General features: G+C 40.8%; 2 protein-coding genes across 3 annotated transcripts; one reads left to right on the top strand and one right to left on the bottom strand.

Moving 5' to 3' along the window:
• The first annotated feature begins 11,079 nt into the window (after window positions 1-11,079).
• eif2b4 (eukaryotic translation initiation factor 2B, subunit 4 delta) lies at window positions 11,080-16,604 on the top strand. 2 transcript variants are annotated; one of them, XM_085372615.1, is made up of 14 exons: window positions 11,080-11,125; window positions 11,583-11,620; window positions 11,725-11,905; window positions 12,005-12,220; window positions 13,033-13,115; window positions 13,623-13,649; window positions 14,076-14,167; window positions 14,267-14,381; window positions 15,055-15,131; window positions 15,242-15,344; window positions 15,468-15,601; window positions 15,779-15,956; window positions 16,034-16,214; window positions 16,327-16,604. In XM_085372615.1, exons 1-14 carry the CDS (start codon window positions 11,104-11,106, stop codon window positions 16,524-16,526), a joined length of 1,647 nt encoding a protein of 548 aa, XP_085228741.1. In that variant the 5' UTR covers window positions 11,080-11,103; the 3' UTR covers window positions 16,527-16,604. The 2 variants fall into 2 exon arrangements, with proteins under 2 accessions (XP_085228741.1, XP_085228742.1); XM_085372616.1 differs by lacking the exon at window positions 13,623-13,649.
• Window positions 16,605-16,749: 145 nt separating this feature from the next.
• atraid (all-trans retinoic acid-induced differentiation factor) lies at window positions 16,750-20,378 on the bottom strand. Its single transcript, XM_085372634.1, has 7 exons — window positions 20,286-20,378; window positions 19,962-20,095; window positions 19,344-19,412; window positions 18,659-18,730; window positions 18,456-18,577; window positions 18,260-18,360; window positions 16,750-18,168 (listed from the first exon to the last, which is right to left on the bottom strand). Exons 1-7 carry the CDS (start codon window positions 20,376-20,378, stop codon window positions 18,064-18,066), a joined length of 696 nt encoding a protein of 231 aa, XP_085228760.1. The 3' UTR covers window positions 16,750-18,063.
• Window positions 20,379-20,463: the final 85 nt, after the last annotated feature.

Genomic DNA, 20,463 nt, shown 5'->3' with positions numbered 1-20,463 from the left:
TGTCTCTGGTATTTCAACACTGGGGCAGATCAGACATACAGTATGAATTACAAACACAGCGCACATTCCAGCAATGCAAAATGGCCACACCCTTGAAGAGTAGAGATTGTGTGTGTGTGTGTGTGTGTGTGTGTGTGTGTGTGTGTGTGTGTGTGTGTGTGTGTGTGTGTGTGTGTGTCTGACATTCAGAGAGACAGAATGGGGGGAGGAGGGTAGTTAGATGTCCCACATAGGTTTCTCCCACCTGCCCATGTCATGTGACTTGGGGTGACAGGACAGCTGTTACCTCCCATGAGAGGGCTGAAGAGGATAAGAAGAGGTGCAGAGTTAAATTGGATATATTTTAAGAGTACAGACTGAAGACCTAAATTCTATGTAACCTGTAGTTTTTGTATTTTGTATGGCTTTACAACCCACACATATCCATACACATCCTCCACTGACAATAAAGGCATTCAACTCAATCGTCAGGAAGACGTGAGAGAAAAGAAACTTGGATATGAAAGTTGTGTGAGGGTGTTGTGCTGTTTTATGATCACTTGCTTTGCTGTAAATAAATTGCAAATGAAATACTGTTGCTGAGTGACACAAAATACAGGTGATTTTGTGTTTTTTACACTTATGATTTTGTCTAAGGTAGGGTGTCAAACATAAGGTGTGAGGATCAAAATCTGCTCACCGAAGATTCCAGTTGGGCCCACTGGATGACTTGGGAAAATATAACTTTTGTACTTTTAACTATATTTTAATAGGTTTTACAGCTTTTCCTGCTGATAAAGCTCTCCCCTGGAAGCTTTCATACTACACTTAAGTAGATATGTAAAAGATAAACAATAAAATGACAGACGGATTTATGTTTTTCATTGTGGAGTATAGAAATTTCATCAATCAACAAAAAACTTAATGTTTTATAAATATAGGACAGTCTGAGCAGTGAGCTACAAGAAAATTGATCATGTATAGAGACTGAGATGTGCTGTTGAAATTACACTTCATCTCATATCAAGATATATCTGGGATTAAATATGTCGCTAAATGTCTTTACACTGACAGAAAGTGCAGTTTCACTCCTCTGGCCCACTTAATATCAAAGTAACCATCAATGTAAAATGAGTGTGGCATCCCTGGTCTAAGGCGTCATGATATCAAATCAAAAATTAACATGACAGGATCAAATGTGGCTGTTCAGCCATGCTTACACAGATATCCTGTACATTTTTAATCAGCAAAATTTTATAACCACATTGGCAATCAGCACCATATTAGCAAGTATTATAAGTGGAAGAAGATACATGTAACACATGTAAAGGTAGCTCAGTTTTACATGCAAAAGTACCCTAGTCGCCCTTTGATCTTGTACTAATGAGTGCACATTTAACACCAGCAAGAATTTTATTATCTTGTTCCAGCAGTCAACAGGATAACCTGAAATACTTTTAGGACCTTACATCCCCCAAATGAGTTTATATGGCTGAACTGTCTGGTTATGGAGATACTGCGAGTTTGATACTATCCGTGTAATATAAGCAGCATTAAATTTACACAACACCAGCGTCTTTTCCAGGAAAAATAGTTTTTTAATGTTAAACTTTTTTTAAAACATCAGTCGTTCTTGTATTTCTTTTTAAGCCACACTATCATAATTGCAATTTGGAATGATAAAAATAATTTGTTGTGACCATTTATATACCTAAACTGCTCAGAAGTGTTAAAAAATAGTGTTTGTTTTAATCTTGAAATTGTTATTGCCTTAATATGAAATAACTTGTTAAATGTTAATGTTAAAGGATTTTTTTTTTCCACAAAGGGCTCCTTCCAATTCTGCCTGTGTCCGCTCAGCATCTCTGCAGATGATGTATTGAGGAGCAGTCACTGAGAAGTACACCAAACTGCCTGAAAAGCAGTTTTCAGATGGTAGAGCGCAACACTTGGACAGAACAGACATCATCGATGCTCACTGCTGACTCTCTCTCTTTTTTTTTTTCCCGTTCCTTTTTTTTTTTGCCTGTCCCATTTGGCTCTTTTGCCATCAGAATTATTGTCTAAAGGCAAAGAAAGATGCCCAACGGATTCACTTTACCAAATTGACCATCCCAGCCTTGCCGTAATGGTCACTGCTGACTCTCACTTCAAGTGTTCTCAGCTGGTCGGCTGATTCAGCTGATCCTGCACTCTTTGACCACCATAAAACTCATCTCTGTTTCATCTCCGTGCCACTGCTGCTGTTGCTTCTCTTGCTTCTCTTCCTTCCCTTGCTTCTGGCTCTCCTGCAGTTGTCGTTCCCTTTTGGTGGGAGTCAACTGACAACTGACTTACTCACGACCCCCACGGGTGCTTGGGTGTCCATAGGCTGCTCATTCTTTTGCCAGTAGCCACCGCAAAGTATCACGTGGAAAAGGAATGCTTAATGTGAGAAAAAACTGAGCTTTTGTCATGACCAACTGTGATGGAAATGTGCACAGCATCTTCACGTAGTTACACTGTTTAAAACGAGTGTCAATTATTGATTGATTTATTGAATGTATGCTTATTTTATTGGTTTTAAACTAAATGTGTTATATTTTTGCTGCCCTCTTGCTGGTTTTAATTACTATCCTGTTATTCTTTTAATTTTTAGGCTGTATCATTTTTATATCAAGTCCCTTTTTTTAATGGTTTCATGCACTTGATGATTTCTGTTTCTGTGAAAGACTTGGTTGTTTTATCAACAATAATGCATATGTTGTTTTAAATAAATATTAAAATAAACTAAATATTTATTACATACACAACATAGTTGTTAAACCTTATCCAAACTAAATGGTTCAGTTTAAGAAATTTTATGAGGAAATAATGAGCCTGAACAAGTAACAGTTTAATATCTTCCCTTATAATTACCCTTTATTATCCTCTACAGTGAGGCATTTAGTAAAAATTCCATCTGATTTACTACTATTTATATACACACATACTGTATATCGATACACAGGAGGATGTATGGTGTCACATCGCCTTCAGGTATTGGTTTCTATGACAAGAAACATTCACAAAGTGATCCAGTTATTATTTGAAAGACAGTGTTTAACAAACTTATTAGACCAAAAACTTGTTTAAAAAATCATATTTTTATTTATTAGGCAGGATTAAAACCTGAAATCAGGTTTTCAGAAACCCCTAAAACTGCTTTTTCTGTTCAGAAATGAAAATAAATAAATATAATTTGGCATCTTAATCTAAAACTAAAAACATTTTGTCAAATAGTCAATTTGAAAATTCATGGATAACAACAATAGTTACATTTTAGCACTCAAAACATTATTTGATTAAAGAGCTGGCACATACTTGTGGATTAACCATTACAGAAACATTCCAACAAGTCATTTTAGTAATTTCTAATACTAATAGATGCTATGATTTTTAATATTAGCAGTTAGATATGCTTGCCTGCGAAGTCATTTCAGCCTGTCATTGCCATTATGTAATTGAGCTGACAAAACATCCTACCATGCTTTGGTACAATAGCACAGTGAATATGATCGTTTAATAAAATTGTACTTAATTTGTCCCCTGCTATCGTCCAAAATCAGACCTCATGTGTCACCTCTGACTGCTGCAGTAGGCCCTTCTAGGGTGACACAGGCTCCAGTGTAACACCCAGAACCCTTTCATGTCCTAACTGTCGGGCTGGTGAGAAAAGTGTGGGATGTGTTTCCTGTTTTGGCACCTTTGGATGGCTTCAGTATCAGACTGAAGCCTAGTCCCAAGCACCTCGAGGCAACTGTTGTGGTGATTTGGTGCCATATAAATAAAACTGACTTGAATTGAATTACTTAGGGTGCCACATTAATAACAAGCTTTTTTCTCTGTGTTGGTGAAATGAAATGAAAACTCTTTGCTGTTTTCTAACCAAACACCAAACAATAAAGACGCTGACGTCACCAACTGCTGCATTTCCTCACTCCTAAATCTCACATCCTCAGAGCATCCGTTTAAATCCTTCTGTCCTCTCCTTGAATCATGTGGGCGAGTTTCCTTCACCTCTCCATCACCTGTTCTCTCTTTCAGCATAAATGCTGCTGACCTTTGACCTTTCTGCTCCATTGCTTTGCCACACGGACCGGGCTTCCTTTGGCAGCTGTGTCAACCTCGATGCTGGCAACTGCTGTGCCCAGGGAAGGACAGAGAGCGCCATTAATATCAGACCACGTAATGAGTCAGCAGCACAGTACCGTCTTACCATTGTCAGGATTAAGCAGCTCACTATTGCTTTTTCAACTAGGCCAGCTCCTAATCTTTTTAGTGTGCCTTTAGAATACATTAAAAAATGTGTGTGAATTTTTTAGACACTTTAAGCTATTATCTGTTGCCATGATGCCAATTTTACAATCTCAAATCCCAGTTTTAGTCTTACTTCTAAGTTATTTGTTGTTAAGTTATTAAGTTATTTATTAACCCCCCATCCCCACCTTCCACCACCACCACTACCTCCTACAGGAGCTTTCCTGCTAAAAGAGGTGGGGGTCACTCCGTGTGTGTGTGCATGCGCAAGATCTGGTCTGGTGTCAGCTGCCACTTTATTTATACCAATAGAATTCCATATTATCCGCTGTTGAAGAAACTGCTCTGGAGTTCATCATTCAAAGCTCCTGTCTGCTGTCCTGAGGGAAATTATTTCCTCCTGCCAAGTGAAGTGTGTTGTGACCTCCCCAGAAGCAGTGGGACATTGGCAGCAGGGCAGATGGGTATGACAGAGGGGAACAAAGTGATTAGCAAACGGGGGCCCCGGTATGTGAACAGTAGTTAAAAATAACCTCCCTAGCCCAATTTGAAGATAACATGCAGCTTGGGCACTTAAGCCCCTTCACTGACTTTCCCCCATGTTGATTTAATTGATCTCAAAATTGGTGAGCAAGTCAAAATCCTGTCATCCAGTGTCCATGTTTACAGTGAGTTCTGGAAGTATAAAGAATCACCAGACTGGATGACTGGAAGTCAAATAAAAAAAAACAAAAAACAGAAAAGGTGTAGACAGATGAAAAAAAAATCAGAGGGTAAGGTGAGCTCTTCTGAATGATGCATGACACATGATGAAGGAGAAACAGATGATTAGATGAGAGCGTTCGCTGGCAAAGCCCCGGCCTGTGCGCCAGTATGTGACAGTGATCAGCTGTTCCCGCAAAAGAGGAACACAAGGATTATGATTTGTGTCTTTACCATCGTGTCCGGTGCGAGCGACCAAGAATTCACTCAGCAACAAAAGTCATCTGATATTCCAAGCGCTCAGATGTAACAAGCAAGGCCGTGGCACATCGCTGGCATTAGTGGAAATGTTGCATTTGTGATACACCCTGGCTCGGCGCCATGGGAAATATTGAACAACTGTCGAATTTAGACAACATCCTGTGGGGTGAAAAAAAAAAACGGGAGCCACAAAGATGCAGCCAGGTTGCTATTTGTGGACGGCAAGTGCCTCGAAAATAGCGAGAGCGTTAGGTTTCAATATAAGCCCCTCTCTCTGAGCTTGAGCTTTCTGTGAATGAGGCCCGGGTTCCTATCACACCCAACCCCGGCGCTGATTTTAGAACACAGGTGTTGACCTTAGTGGAGCAGCTTGTGCTTGCTGCAGAGGAAAATGAACCCCCTGAGCCTGGGTCTGTTTGCCTCTACACTGCTGGTGATCAGTGCGTGTAGATGCTTCAGCGCTGTCACACCTTCAGACCTGTCATTCTATACGGCAGCACGTATCCTGAGAAAAGACATATTCTTCCAGGCTTTGGATTTTTGCCTCCTAAAGTGGCTCATTTCACATCGAGTGCTTGCGTTCTAAGAGTCATGGTGGCAGAATGGTCATCTTGTGGCCACTGAAGAATTTATTGCTTTCTTTTTATGATGCCACAGGAGCACCTATATATCCTACTGGCCATGCTTCGTGGACAGAGGTTTACTTTACAGTTTGTCAAAGCATTTGCCACATTTGGTGCACTGTGAAGCATACAGGCTTCTTATCATGTGATGTCTCCCAAAGGGACCTGTTTCAGTTGCCCGAATCACCGCATAAAGGGGCCTGAAATGTTATTTTGTGAACTTGATAAGCACATACATCACTTTTTCCTCCCCGGTAAACGATGCAATGAAGCTAAAGTGAATCAAAGAAGCCAAAGAGGGCTGAAACTCAACCTTGGCTTCGGCTGTGACTCACGGCCTGCCGTAACTGCTGCTCTGACTGTACCCCCAGACCCAGTTGCTTCCTTGTTTCTCCCTGTATCCCCTTTTCTTTTCTTTTTTCTTTCCCTTTCTTTTTTTTTATCCAAAAAGGAGCCATTGACATTCGGTGTAAAATAGAGGCAGGGTGGGGTGGGGGGGGCCTGAACAGAGGAACGGCAGGGGTGTAGGATGTCTCGAGCCCAGTGTGAACAGCTGAGAGGTGTGATTTCACAGGCTGGCTCCCCTCTGTCAAAGCGCTGATTGGGCCGGACAGGAGGCGCAGGAGAGGCCCGGGCTTCTAAAGGACACCAACAGGTGGGAGGCCGCATTGGAGGGGGCCGCTCCTGGAGCCATAGAAAAGGCCGATCTGCAAGGCCTGCTGTGGGCACAATCCACTGACCAGATACAGAGGAGGATGGGTGATCACAGGAGAGCTGAGGGTGAAGCCGGGGAGTGGTTCTCAGAAAGCGGAGGGTTAGTTTCATGAGCTTGGCTTTAAAGGGTGGATAAAAGGCAGAGGACAACTTCAGGGATGAGGAGTAAGGTTGGTCTGAGTTTTGTCTGTTTTTGAATCACTCCTGTGATTTCTCCTTCTAAAACTTTAGTTCACAGCGCAGGAAGAGACAAAGTCATATGTCAGGCAACAGAATCTTCGGGTTACTGTGCTTGTGTGGTTTCAGCTTAACTTCAGCACAATATGAGTAAAAATCTGGTATCAAACCAGCTTTCTCTCACTTTTACTGAAGACACAGCACAACATGGCAGCCAGTTGTGTCAGGTGAGGGGAAGCTGAGATGTGATGCAGGAAAGAATCAGGAAATCTGGTGCCTCTCAGAGGAGTCGTCCTAGTCTAATTACAGTAGACGAGACAGACTTTCTGGTGGCCATTTGGTTCAGAAGTGTTTAGATTTATCAAGGAAGTCACCACTTGTGAAGGAGAGGTGGACTGAGGCCTTCATCTTAACCCCATTTACTCACCGTGAGAAAACCACAAGAGGAGGCGCAAGGAGACCAGACGAAGGTGAGTAAAACGCATTTTTTTTAAAAATCAGCTCAAGCTATTTTAATAAGGAGTTGCAATTAAAATGAATTGAATTTTTTCCGCTTTTAAGGATCACTTGACACAACTGTCGGCATCACGTTGACTTGGCATGGCACGATGTTTGGGAAATAAAAAAAGGACGATGACCTTTGTTTGATGGGAGCCGGTATTTGCCTCACCCGCCTGAGTTATTTAAACTCATTTCAGCAGCATCACACTGGCATTATCCATCAAGTATCTGCCAGTATGATCAGTCCCGTCATCTGTCAGTGTCAGAAAATTCACTTTTTATTTGTCTAATAAAACAATGGTCAGGTTTAACCCATACAAATTGCTTCTAGCTTCATGGAGATGATAGAAGCCACCATTCTGTGCCTCTCATGCTCCATTATTCCTTTATTCACTCACTCACTCTGTCACAGTTAACCGCTGTTAAGCCGGTTCTTCCCGCTACTCTTCACGCGTGGCTATGAAAGGGTGCTTTGTGTCTCGAGGAGCAGCGAATCCAGTTGTTGTCCCTTGTGAGCACATGCTTCCTTATATCCCCATATTAATACGCCACTTATGGAATGTAAGGAAGTGTGTGGTTTCAAGGGGACCTGAGCATCGACGTCGACATTTCTCATATTGTCCTTTCATTTGTCTTCATTCAGAAAATTGTGTGAGGGTGTCTGTCTACTTTATATGTGTGTGTGTGTGTGTGTGTGTGTGTGTGTGTGTGTGTGTGTGTGTGTGTGTGTGTGTGTGTGTGTGTGTGTGTGTGTGTTGTGTAAAGAGCTATACAAATACAGGCCATTTACCATTTGGGGGGTGTCAGAGTTCATGACCATGTGTGTGTGTGTGTGTGTGTGTGTGTGTGTGTGTGTGTGTGTGTGTGTGTGTGTGTGTGTGGCAGGACAACAGGTGAAAGGCCTGTTCCCTCTCCTTCAGCTCAGGCACGTGTACAGTTAGCATTACTCCCAGGGCCGCTGATCGGGTCTCAGGGACTTCTTGAAAAATTCCTGCCCTGCCCCAACTGCTGACAGTCAAGGAGGATTGACAGAGCACAGCTGTCACCCATTATAGCAACCGCAGAGCTCTCAAAAAGGGAAGAGGGGAGGGAAGGGCAGAGATGCAGGAGCTGTCACTGAGGGTGAAAGTTCACTGCCGTGGGCTGGATTTGGAAGGAAACGGAGAGATGTCACCGGCTGTCAGAGTTCTCAAGCCTCTAAATAGGAACTATTTGCTTGGTAACACGGAGGCACTTGTTCCTGTGCTGTAACTTCTCCTTTTCTCTCTCTGTGTGTTCCATCAGGTAAGACTGAAGAGGATTCAGCAGCCCTTACTGCCTGCAGATGATGTCCATCTCCTACCGTCTTTCTCATGTCCCTCTTTTTCCGTGACCTTTACCCCTGTAACCTTTCCTCCTGACTGCCCCTCCCCTCCTGCTCTGCCTCTTGCTCTGCCACTCGCAGCTGAAGCAACACGCCTTGCTGTGGCTGGTCAAACGGAACCAAGTCAGGTGTTTCTGTGAGGTTTGGTCCCCTTCAACCAGCTACTGCGCCGTGAATTCAGTCAGCACACACCGGCTGGGAGTCAAACACGCAGTGACGTTGTGGTGTAGCGCTGCTTAATCTGGAGGTGGTGAATAGAATAGATTTTACAGCACAGATGCAACGTGAATCTTCTTTAGGAGCACTATGTTGATTGTCCATGGTAATATGTGACTAGAAACCAAATAAAAGATCACTGATGATGTACAGTGTTGAATTCCTGTTCTTCTGATTCACGTTCAGTCCATTGTGTACTCGAGGAAAAACACAACGATACATTAAGTCTAGCAGTTGAGTCCACCTTATTCTGCAGAATAGACTCTGACCCAGTATGAGATGATATAAATATGAGGCCTAAAATGGCAGCAAAGTATAACTTAGTAAATTATTTAAACAGAAAAAGAACACAGGTGTAGCAGTGCAGGGATAGACACTGTAGAATAGATGGGAAAAGCTAATATTACAGTCCGGGCCAGAGAATTCAGTACCATGGATAGCACGCATGATGTATATATACAGTAATATGCTGTTTCTAGCTAGGTTGCCTTCTGTGTGGGTGTGGAGTGTACACATGCCTGCAGACTATTTACAAACAGGCTATGCAGAGGCAAGCCAACAATCTAATAACCCTGCGCTATATGAGCTACACACCAAGTACCACTCGGAGGTTTAGAATATCACTGTGCTGCCTGACTAGAGCTAGAATAAATCTCTTTTATCCCAACTTCAAGCTCAGTTTTAAATGATGAGGTAGGGATGTATCAATAAAAAATGACAGCTCTTTTTACTTTTAGTGTTTGCATGAATTTTACAGTTATTTTGCACTCTACTGTATAGGTCTATAAATAGCACATATGCTTATGTCTGTGTATTTTTGTTCTTGTTTCACTCATATTTCATGTGTGTTTAAACATTTTTTATAAATACAGCCTGGGTGGAAACCTGATCCAAATTTCCTACAATGTGGGACAATAAAATCTGTCTTCAGTCTATTTTGTGATGGAGGATAATATACACACAAAAATGACACTCCAGCTGTCTCCATGAAAATAAACTTCCTCTAAGCATGCAGATGTAATGGGGATGCAAATAAGCATACAAAGAACAGCGCTGCACATCCCTTACCAACTTTTTCACTTCAAACCTTTTGTCAAAACCAGCTAAATCTGCTGCTGTTATTGAAATCACTGACCAAAAGCCAGGATGCTGAAGTTGTAATTCACTGGATCATAATATAGACAGTAAACTGATATTTAACGTCAGCATTTTAATCAGGAATAGACAGGCAATCTGTCCAGGGTTTACATATCTCCTACCCAATGGATGGATGGATGGATTTTCATTATGACCCTTTGCCCTTATCATTACAGCAAAGTCACCAAAATAACATTCCTAATCAGTCCGGTTGTAGTTTGTAGTTCATTTCACCCTGTTCCTTGTTAGACAAAGGAGCATATACCAGTTCTGTTGGTGGGTTAAGGACCTTCCACGACCTCGTCCAGTTCTCCTAGAGTGACTGCCTGTCTCTTGGAATCTCTTCCTTGCTGTTGAGACTGTGTAAGGAGACACATCAAGCCTTCTGGCAATGTGACATTTCAATGCCAGAATTGGAAAAAAGGTTAGTGGCCTCCATCTGTAAAATAATTAGTGTTATGGGGGTGTCTCATTGTTTTCTCTCTAGTGCACCTGTTGTGAATTTATTCACACCAAAACAGATAAAACTGATCAACAACCCCCTCTGCTACTTAACTGACCAGATCAATATTCCAATATTCACTTCAATATTCAATATTCCCTCTATGTATTGCACAGTGATTCCCTCTACTGTGCAATCACTGTGCAGTACTTAATTCTACGTGCAGTAACCAAAACTGTATATACATAACACTATTTATTTATTTCCCCTTGTAATGTTCATATGTATAATACTCAAAAGATTTTTTGTTTAAAGAAATAAGGGAATGCTCAAGACTTTTTCACAGTAGGCTACTTAATGATGTAGGAAGTTTAATAGTTTTAGATTTTATTTTATTTTTGTTGATGTAGCAAGTTCGGCCTTTAGAATCACATCTAAACATAAAATAAATAACAGTATGTCACTGAGTGAGCCTTAATAACACCCATTAAACATTAATACTATTTGGAAAATAGTATTAATGTTTAATGGGCATAAGGCAAAGATTAAAATATCAATACTATAGTCTAAATATCAGGAGAGCAAATCAATATGCTTAATATTAATGTGCACACACTCATCAACATACAACGTCATCCACCAGGGGGCGATATACGTTTCTATGGTAGTAGTTTCTACAGCAGAAGAGGAGGTGAAGCAGCATCGTAAACATGGCTGACAGTGGAGTGATAGGTGGGTTTCAGAGTGTGTAAATAGCTGTAGTTCATTTGGTTTTTCCTTTTGGTTCTTATTCTTTAGTTGCAGGAGTTACGAAGAAGTATCTCATACTCACAGCGCTTATTATGTAGACTTTGTTATTAGCTGGTAGCAAAGTTAATTTCCCAGATGCTAGACCTGCTAACGTTAGCGTCGAGAGCATGTAAACGGTACTCATGCCGTAGACAGAGAATGTATTGCATCATCTTTTCGAGTAGTTTTAAAATGTACAATACTCATGTTTCTAGTTGTCACTGTGCTGTGACGATGATGCACTACACTTGTTTTGTTACTGATTTCGTTGACACGGTGCAAACTAAAAGCAGCTAACAGACTCGACCTTAATATCACCGCCTCTTGTGGAAAAAGTAACAGAACTACGTTATAATGCTAAATAACCTAATATTATCATCCTCTGTTGCTCGTCTTACAGACGGACCCGGGAGGAAAGATGAAATCGAACGCGCAAAGGTTAGTCTAGGTGTTTTCTTGAAATTTATTACAGCCTTTTGTGTGGATAAATGCTTTCCTTAATAGTTAGGTTTTTCTTGACGCCTCTTCCTGTCACGTGACAGAGTGAAGGCAAAGACCTAACCAAGGAGGAAAAGCAACGGCTGAGGAAAGAGAAGAAACAGCAGAAAAAAATCAAAGAGAAAAAAGATGACAAGGCATCACAGGAAAATGAGAAGGAGAAGAAGCCGGTCACTTCAGCAGCTCCAGCATCCCAGCCCCCGACACAACCCACAGTGCAGAAAGGTGCCTCCCATTTAGGCAGCAGCAAGTGTTGTTGTATCTGGGTGCACAGTGTGATTCATTCTTTATCCTAACATCTGTGTCTGTTATGGTCTTTGTCAGCTCCTTCAGCAGTGCCTGCTACTGCACCTGTTTCTGTGCCTGCCTCGGAGGCTTCTGTGCCGGCGGACAAGCCAACAAAGACTAAAGCGGAGCTGAAAGCTGAGAGGAGAGCTCGGCAAGAGGCTGAGAGGGCCAGCAAACAGACCAAGAAGGGAGAGACAGGACAGCAGGCAGCCACGAGCAAACCAAAAGCTCCGCCCAGTGATCTGCAGCCAGGTACTGCTGTTGCACCTAACATTTGCGCGTTCAGTTTTATCTTTTGGATAATCTAACTCAAAATAATCAAGTCAGAACAACAGACAGCTACCTGTAGAACTTTGAGAAGCTGTTTTTGCCAACAGAAGCTGGCTGTGATAAATACAGACTAACAGTGATCAGTGATTGTTGTAGGGTCAAACGTTGGCCTCATGATTGGCTGCAGGGAAATATGCTGAAACAAGACTGACTGGTGGTAACTTCACCAACAAGGTTTTGGTGCCAGTGAAGTGTTAAATGTAAAGGTCAAGGTCATGTGATATCGGTGGCAATGGTAATAAGTGTATCAGCAGTAGAGCGACTGATTTTGGAAGGTGAACCTGTACAGAAATATGGGAAAATATGAAGACATTAAACATGTAATACAGACTGAAAGCAATACAGCTGCTGCAGACAGACCATCAATATGAGTGTGTAAGAGGGGAAAATGACTGTAACGTAATAATATATCAAAAGTGTAAGCTTTAAGTGCTTTGGTCAGTAAGGCTAGACAAGACTTGATAAAGTTTAGCCTATTTACATGTGAACGGAGATATTTTTTAAAACTGCACGTGTGGACGGGATTTTTTTTAAAAACGGAAAATCTCAGATTCCAAAAATACCCTTGTACGTGTGAATGTAGCCTTAGTCTTTGTTCAAATTTGACAGTGCAAATACCTGGATAACATAAAATCCTGCTTCGCAGTACAGCTATTTAGCATCTCCCAAACGACCAGCAGAATTTTTTGGCTCGTCAGCAAACTGGAGAATATTAACACTCTTTGCATTTTCAGTGGTGAAGAGGCTCCCTGAACACATTCAAGTGGACAACCCAGACGTTTTAAAGAAACTTGCCAAGAAGTTGGAAAGGCAACAGGTCAGTATTGCTGTGAGGAACTTCTGAAGACCCTTAAAAATGATTCAAGACACACTGAATACACACGATACATAGTGATTCTAAGTAACCTTTTAATTTGTTGTAAGGATGGATAGATTCATCGGGAAATGTTTGACTTATTTTATGAAAATGGCTTGATCTTGGATGCTTCAAGTAACTCTTTTTGTTTGAATCTAACATACTGTATTGTAAACAAATTCAGTTGATGGAAAAAAAAAACACTGCTGGCATGTTTACAACATGTTATATTGGACAGAAGTGTGACATTTCCTGCAGGTGCATGGTTCGTTTTTGGAAATCTAAGCTTTTACTAGTTAAATCTGAGACATTCTCTAATTAAACAAAAGTCAGTCAGTTGTATACATAAATAGAATTCCTGTTATTTGTACAGTAACTCCAAAATAAAGTAACTTTATTTGGTTGAGTCATTGCAGCCAGTAACCAGCAGTTGTGATTGCATGTGACTGTATCCAACATTTCTTTCAGACACCAGAGCACTATGCTGCTAAAAAGGTATAAGCCATCGGCGTCTGGCTTTACAGAATGTGTGCCTTTAACCTTTTTGGTTCTGTTTCAGTTGCTAACCTGTTATCTTAATCCGGTTTAACCCATTATTGTTGGTTGTTACAAACTTAATGGTAGAGATGTAAAAACATCTCTTCCATGTAGACAGCTGTTAAGTTGGCAAGTAGGTTTTACAGTATGTGTGTTGTTTGCTGTGGTCACCGAAACACCAGGCTGTCCGTTGCTTGCTGCTGTTCTGTTAGTCATAATTTATTATAACAGTAATTTTTAATTTTGTCAGTTTTCTTTCTATTAGGTCTACACAGAATTCAAAGTTTAATGTAACTCTTAATGAGCACAGTCTACAGACTCCCTGTTTTCACCTCATTAACTCAGCTGTAATCTCTGACCTGGTGTACATTTTGTGCATTTCAGATCCCGCTGCGCTCAGATTATGGCTACAAAGTCAGCCTGTTTTCTCATCTCCACCAGTACAGTCGCAAAGCTCCTCTAACACAGCAACTCAGGTAAACTGACTTTAAATTGTATGTTACAGTGTGTTGTTTATGTCATGTTATAAGATGTAACCTCTTAAGATTTCCTTAAATCTCTTTTGTGGTTTGCAGCATTCCTTCCACAGTGATTCATCCCGCTATTGTCAGGCTGGGTTTGCAGTATTCACACGGCATTGTTGCAGGATCCAATGCTCGCTCTGTCGCCCTGCTGCATGCTTTCAAACAGGTACAGTCCCAACATAGACCATTCATTCTTCAAACCCCACTGTTCCCTCTCTCATGGGCAAGGCTAAGGCTGACACAGTGACCGTTTGACTGCAGTCAGTTACAAAGAAGTCGGCCAGTATTGGAGAGGGTCCATGTTTTTACTTATCAGGAGACATTGTAAAAGTGAATCTGGTCATTAAAATCAGGTAGATACAATCTCAAATTCACACCAAGTTGAGAGCGTGTAATGCTCAGAGAAGCTGCAAAAAAAAAAAAATTCAAGGACTAGATCTCAGACTCTACACGCCTCAGTGAGTTCATGACAGTACAGTTAGAAAAACACTGAACAAGTATGGTTTGTTTGGAAGTGTTGTCATAGGGAAAGCTTATTCTTTCTAAAAAGAATATGGTGGTATAGCTTAGCTTTTCAAAGTTGCATCTGGGCTTGTTTTACAGCCACAGGACCTGGGCACTTTGTAGTCACTGAGTTTACTACGAGCTCCTATGTATATAAAAGTATTGTAAAGTCAATGTGAGGCCATCTGTCTGACACCTAAAAGTCTGGCCTTAATTGGGTCATGCAACAGGACAACGATCGCAAGCACAGCAGCAAATCTACAACAGAATGACTGGAAAAGAAAAGAATGTTGTAATGGCCCAGTCAAAGTCCAGTGTTTCATTTTTCCCTTCAGGTAATAAGGGATTACACTACACCTCAAAATGAAGAGCTATCAAGAGACTTGGTCAACAAGCTAAAACCTTATATCAGGTAAAGGAAGAAAAATACTGATTTTAGTCATTCATCATTATTTCCTACACTACTGACACGTTTTTGGTTTAACACATGAAATCATTCCTTTTGCTTTGTTTTTATTTCAGTTTTCTGAATCAGTGTCGCCCTCTGTCAGCCAGCATGGGTAATGCAATCAAATACATCAAGAAGGAGATCTCTAATATTCCTAGTAACTGTAAAGAAGACGAGGTTAGTGACACTCGTGTATTTGCAATCACATAATCTGTTTAAGTAGTGAGACTTTTATCACACTGTGTGGTTCATTTTAAGTTTCCAATACTTGAGAACTCATGCACTTCCTTTTGTTTTTAGGCAAAGAACAAACTGCTCAACTGTATCGAGTCCTACATTAATGAGAAGATTATTCTCGCTGGTGTAGCTATTGCCAAGTGCGCCATAGAAAAACAAAAGATCAGTGATGGAGATGTGATCCTAGTTTATGGATGGTAAGTCTCTAAAAGCTGCGTGCATGTACTTGGTTTCAGCTGTTAAATCTGTTCTTTATTAGCGAGCATTGCTTAATTGTTTATTCTTAACACTTTCTCTTCCCTGTTTTGGTTAGATGCAACCTTCCTTCCGCATTTTTGTCCTGACATTAAATGTTCCTCTCTCCTCCCTGACAGCTCGTCACTGGTCAACCACATCCTTTGCAAGGCCTTTGAGAAGAACAGAAAATTCCGTGTTATTGTTGTGGACAGCAGGCCTCGGCTAGAGGGCAAGGAGGCCCTGAGGCGCCTGGTTCAGAAAGGCATCAGCTGCACCTATGTTCTTATCTCTGCTGTCTCTTACATCCTTCCAGAGGTAATCATGGAGCTACACTAGAGTAAACCCCAAAATATTTGGTTCTAAGCACAATGAGTTTCTTTATTCTCTTCTAGGTGTCAAAGGTTTTCCTTGGTGCTCATGCTCTGCTGGCTAATGGTTACGTCATGTCTCGAGTGGGGACATCACAGATAGCTCTGGTGGCCAAAGCTTTTAATGTGCCTGTGCTGGTGTGTTGTGAGACCTACAAGTTCTGCGACAGGGTGCAGACAGACTCCTTTGTATCTAATGAACTCGGTATGGAAAGTGTTCAGTTGCTACATAAATGTCTGCGAGCCTTTCAGCTCAATTTGTCCTTTTGCTCAACTTTATTTCCATACACCAGTTTATCCTCATCTTTGCTTTCCAGATGACCCCGACGACCTCATTGTAACCCGTAAAGGAACGACTCCGCTGGAGGGATGGGAGAACGAGTCCTCTCTCGGCCTTCTTAACCTGGTCTACGACGTGACGCCGCCTGATTTCGTAGATCTAGTCATCACAGAGCTCGGGATGATCCCGTGTACCTCTGTCCCCGTGGTGCTGCGAGTCAAAAACGTGGACCAGTGAACAACTCAGTTTGTGTGCACCAGAGCTTGTACACACACAACAAATTGTGCTTTTAGCATGCAATAAATATATATCTGAAGTGACATATGCTTTTTAAATTGAGTCCATGTGTGTTTTTATGGTAGTATTGGATGAATGGAAATATATTTCCTGGCCTAATGTGACAAGGCTGTTCTGTTTATTAAAAAAAAAAAGTAGTGCTAGATGTTATAAGACCCACTGTTTATTAGAAACAGAACAATTAATTGTCAATACAATCCCACTGAGCGTCACAACACTAGTTATTAACCATGGCATGCAATTTGAAACAAGACAGAAATTTTTCCTAATTACAGTTGGAGTTGGAGTTGAAGCATCAGATAAATGTTATGGCTCCCATAAAGTTAGGTTTAATGACAAAAGAAAAGTAAGACATTAACCAGGTACTACAGTTTTTGGTAAAGCAGCTAGGAGTTTATGTTCTCACTGCTCATATATCGTCACCAAGTTCAGTTAAAACCAGGAGAAATATTCTGCATGCTGTAGATGCACTCTCTCCTTACAAGAATTATTTATTAGTTGCAATATTTAGTCAGTGCATTAACATTCAGACAACTTATTTAGCCAGAAGCAATGTATTGAACATAGAGCAACTAGAGCTGCCCTTCAACACTGAATTTTCCCAATGGGAGAACACAACATTTTAACAGCTAGAAAATCAGTTAATGTACAATTAAATCCTGTATATGCATAATGTAAACATGATACTCGAAGCATAGAAACAGATATCCTGTTTTAAAATCTTCAGTAGAACCCTGAATCTCACTGGAGAAGAGTATCAAAGGAGGTTACCCTTGAATCTCAAGACATTTAGCACATGTGGCCTATAAACAAAATGTGGCTGTAACAGACAAGTATCTTCCACATTTTGTGTTTTGTCTGAAATTGAAATTAAAGATGTAAATAAAAACATCACACTTCAAAAAGAGGTTTGTTGCAAAAGAAAGGATTTTGTGTCGCTCAACTACATAGAAAAAAAAAAAAGGAATTTAACCTATTGGACTATTAAAATAATTTTTAAAGATGTCAAATAAGCTTGCACCCTTAAAACAAACTTAGTCTTTGCTGTCAGTAAAGTGGAAATTCAGCACGTCTGCCCAGACAGGTTTTAGGACTGAAGACAGTATTTGTGTAAGTGCACATAGTTTCTGAAGGATTTGGTAAAACACAGTGTTTTCCCTTCTATCACATGGTGTCAGTCAAATACATTTACAAATATAATTGATGTGCTAATAGTGGTCATTTTTGACAAAAATATTTGAAATGCGGAGCAAATCTTTTCTTTAAAATTGCACTGAAACATCTTTGAGGTCAAACGTGTAAATTTCCTTGAAACAAAAAATACAACAGACCTCAAAAAGGTGTAAAATGAATAAAAACACATTTAAAAGAAGCCCTGTAAAAGTCCCCTCAGACTTTGTCAGCATTTTCCCCTATCAGTATCTTCCCTTTAAGAACAGTCAGTTTGAGATTAAAACCAGCTGACTAAGGTTCAGCTTTAGAGTGATTTGGCTTTACGTCTCTGGGTGGCCCACAGAAGAACCGAGATCACAACCGTAGAAGCTGCAAGAGGCCCAAAGACTTGCAGAGCTGGGAACTCCCCCTATGGACAGTTTTAACAAATGCACAACTTTAAATAATCGAAAAGCTTAGCATCAAAAGGTGATGTGCATAAAGCTGCTTGCAGAACCAACCTCTCGAAGACACTTGTATCCACGGAAGTTTTCAGCGCAGCTGCACTCAAAGAAGCCTGGGCCGAAGGGGGCACAGAGGGAGTTCTCTGGACAGTTCATTGCTGTGGATTACCAACAAGTATGAATAGATGTCACGTGTAACATATTTAACTGTAGTTTTAGATGGCATGTGTCACAGCAAAAGTTAGGAACTTACACAGTTGTCCAGTCTCGTTGCATATATTCCTTTGGCCTTCACAATGGCGATTTCCCTCTTTGATTTTAACCTTTTCCCAAGATGTGTTGCTTCCCGGACAATCTATATTTTGTGGTAAAATCCTAAAGAGAAATTAAGTTAGAAAAAAATAACCTCAATCTAACACTGAGGAGAATCTGTCATAATTTGGGTAAAATACTTACATGTAGTTTAACTTATTAAATCCTTGAAAAGCTGTATCACTGATGTTGACAAGGGGATTGAACGAGAGGTCTCTGTAATATAAACATTTATAGGATGCATTTAAAAGAGCGACCACATAGATAAAAACACTAGCACTTTCTAGTACAACTATCAGTCATCCAGTCACACTGCACTTGTATCTATGCCTAAAACACTTTGTTTAACTTTGATACATCTTGCCCAAGGATACTTCAATATGTGAACCATTTGGTAGAGAAACTGCTCAACCACAGCCGCCCTGTGTCTTCCTTATTTGCTTCAGCTATATTTATTTTTTGTGAAGTTAAATCATTTTAGTGCTTGCCAGAAGGGGAGATAAAAGTTGTTATGCATGGCCAGAAAAAGAAACTTTCCTAAACTCCTGCTGCTCAAGAATGCTTTTATGAACATGAAGATCATTCTGAGGAATCGCCTGCACATGTGTCATTTGTCTTTCTCGGTACACCAATACAGGCTTTTACTACAATTTTTCATATGAAATGTAAACTGTGGAGTAGCGATAAGAGCAGTTATTTCCTTTTGAATTAAAAATAACCTTACAATCAAAGAAAAAGCATGTGTAAGCAGGAGCTTCTGTTGTTTTGCGTGCAGACGAGAGGATTATTTGTGCAAAAAAAGATGTGAAACTGTATTTACTGTTCTTACATCATGAAAGCTGTTGATGCTCCCTGAAGATCCTGCACACAAGTTAGTGAACAGTTGGACAGATCCAACCTGACAAACAAAAAACACAAATAAAGTTCAGATAATGAAGAACTTCCTCTTTCAGCTGCACTCTTTAGGGGTCACTACCAAATTTGATCATCTGCCTCCATCTCACCCTATCCCTAGCATCCTTCTCTACCAACTGTGCATGTGCTTCTTCATTATATCCATGAATCATTTCTGTGGTCTTCCTCTTTTTATTCTGCCTGCCAGATCCACATTCAACACCCTTTGTCCAATATATCCCACTATCCAAACCATCTCAGCTTTGCCTCTCTAACTGTGTCTCCAAAAAACCCAAATTGAGCTGTACTTCCTAATGAAAATGCTAGCACTGCCAATTCTGCCACCTCCAGCTCAGCCTCCTGTCTGTTAGTGAGATTATGAAGACGAAACCTTTCCCACAAGTTAATACACAGTCAGCATTGGAAGTCACTAGAAGGAAAAAGACATTTACATTTTCTTTTTTTTTTAACAGTTATTCACAAAATAGCTTAACAAATCTTAGCTTGGGTGTAAATTCTGTTTCCGACGGACCCTGAAAGCAGCAAATCCTACCCGATGATGTGTTCAGGGTCGTTTGTGGTGTCATTTCTCAAACAGCAACGCCCGTCTATCCGTCCAGCGGATAAGAAGCAAAAGTGACCGACCTCGGAGCTGTTTAGGATGGTCCCGCCACACAGGTTACATACCTGTGGTTACACGTCATAACAAAGAGAGGGGGGGGGGGGGGGGACACCTGTAAACAACAATCTTGCTGGCCATTTCCTTTCTGGCACATACAGCTACACCAGAACCTGTTGTATTATTAGTAATATATATGCGCCACAGAGTTGTTGAAGTAAAGACTACAGTTATTGCATTTAGAAAGCCCAGCCTTACCTGCAGCTCGGTCAGCTGATAACTTGCTTGGAAAAATAAATTAAGGATCAAAACAAGCGCCACAAATCTCATACAGCTACATAAAGCTTTCATTTTTAGCAACTGGAGTCACATGATCAGGCCGCAGCAGGGCACGTGACAGGAAGCGGGTCCAGCATTTTATGACGTTTGCAGGATT

The sequence above is a fragment of the Diplotaxodon limnothrissa genome, linkage group LG15 (assembly GCF_057381915.1).
Source record: "Diplotaxodon limnothrissa isolate DT_005_m linkage group LG15, D_limnothrissa_male_GT1.1, whole genome shotgun sequence".
In the NCBI taxonomy this organism is placed as follows: Eukaryota; Metazoa; Chordata; class Actinopteri; order Cichliformes; family Cichlidae; genus Diplotaxodon; species Diplotaxodon limnothrissa.
Note: the sequence above shows the minus strand (reverse complement) of the source record. Positions and strands in the feature narration are given on the sequence as shown.

Excerpts from the sequence above, each read along its gene's own strand:
- eif2b4 (XM_085372615.1), top strand. The coding sequence starts at position 11,104 with ATGGCTGACAGTGGAGTGATAG. Across the intron at positions 15,602-15,778 it reads GTGATCCTAGTTTATGGATG|CTCGTCACTGGTCAACCACA; the intron begins GTAAGTCTCTAA and ends CCTCCCTGACAG. Across the intron at positions 15,957-16,033 it reads TCTCTTACATCCTTCCAGAG|GTGTCAAAGGTTTTCCTTGG; the intron begins GTAATCATGGAG and ends ATTCTCTTCTAG.
- atraid (XM_085372634.1), bottom strand. The coding sequence starts at position 20,378 with ATGAAAGCTTTATGTAGCTGTATGAGATTTGTGGCGCTTGTTTTGATC. Across the intron at positions 18,361-18,455 it reads CAACGAGACTGGACAACTGT|CAATGAACTGTCCAGAGAAC; the intron begins GTAAGTTCCTAA and ends GGTAATCCACAG. Across the intron at positions 18,169-18,259 it reads GATACAAGTGTCTTCGAGAG|GGGGAGTTCCCAGCTCTGCA; the intron begins GTTGGTTCTGCA and ends AACTGTCCATAG.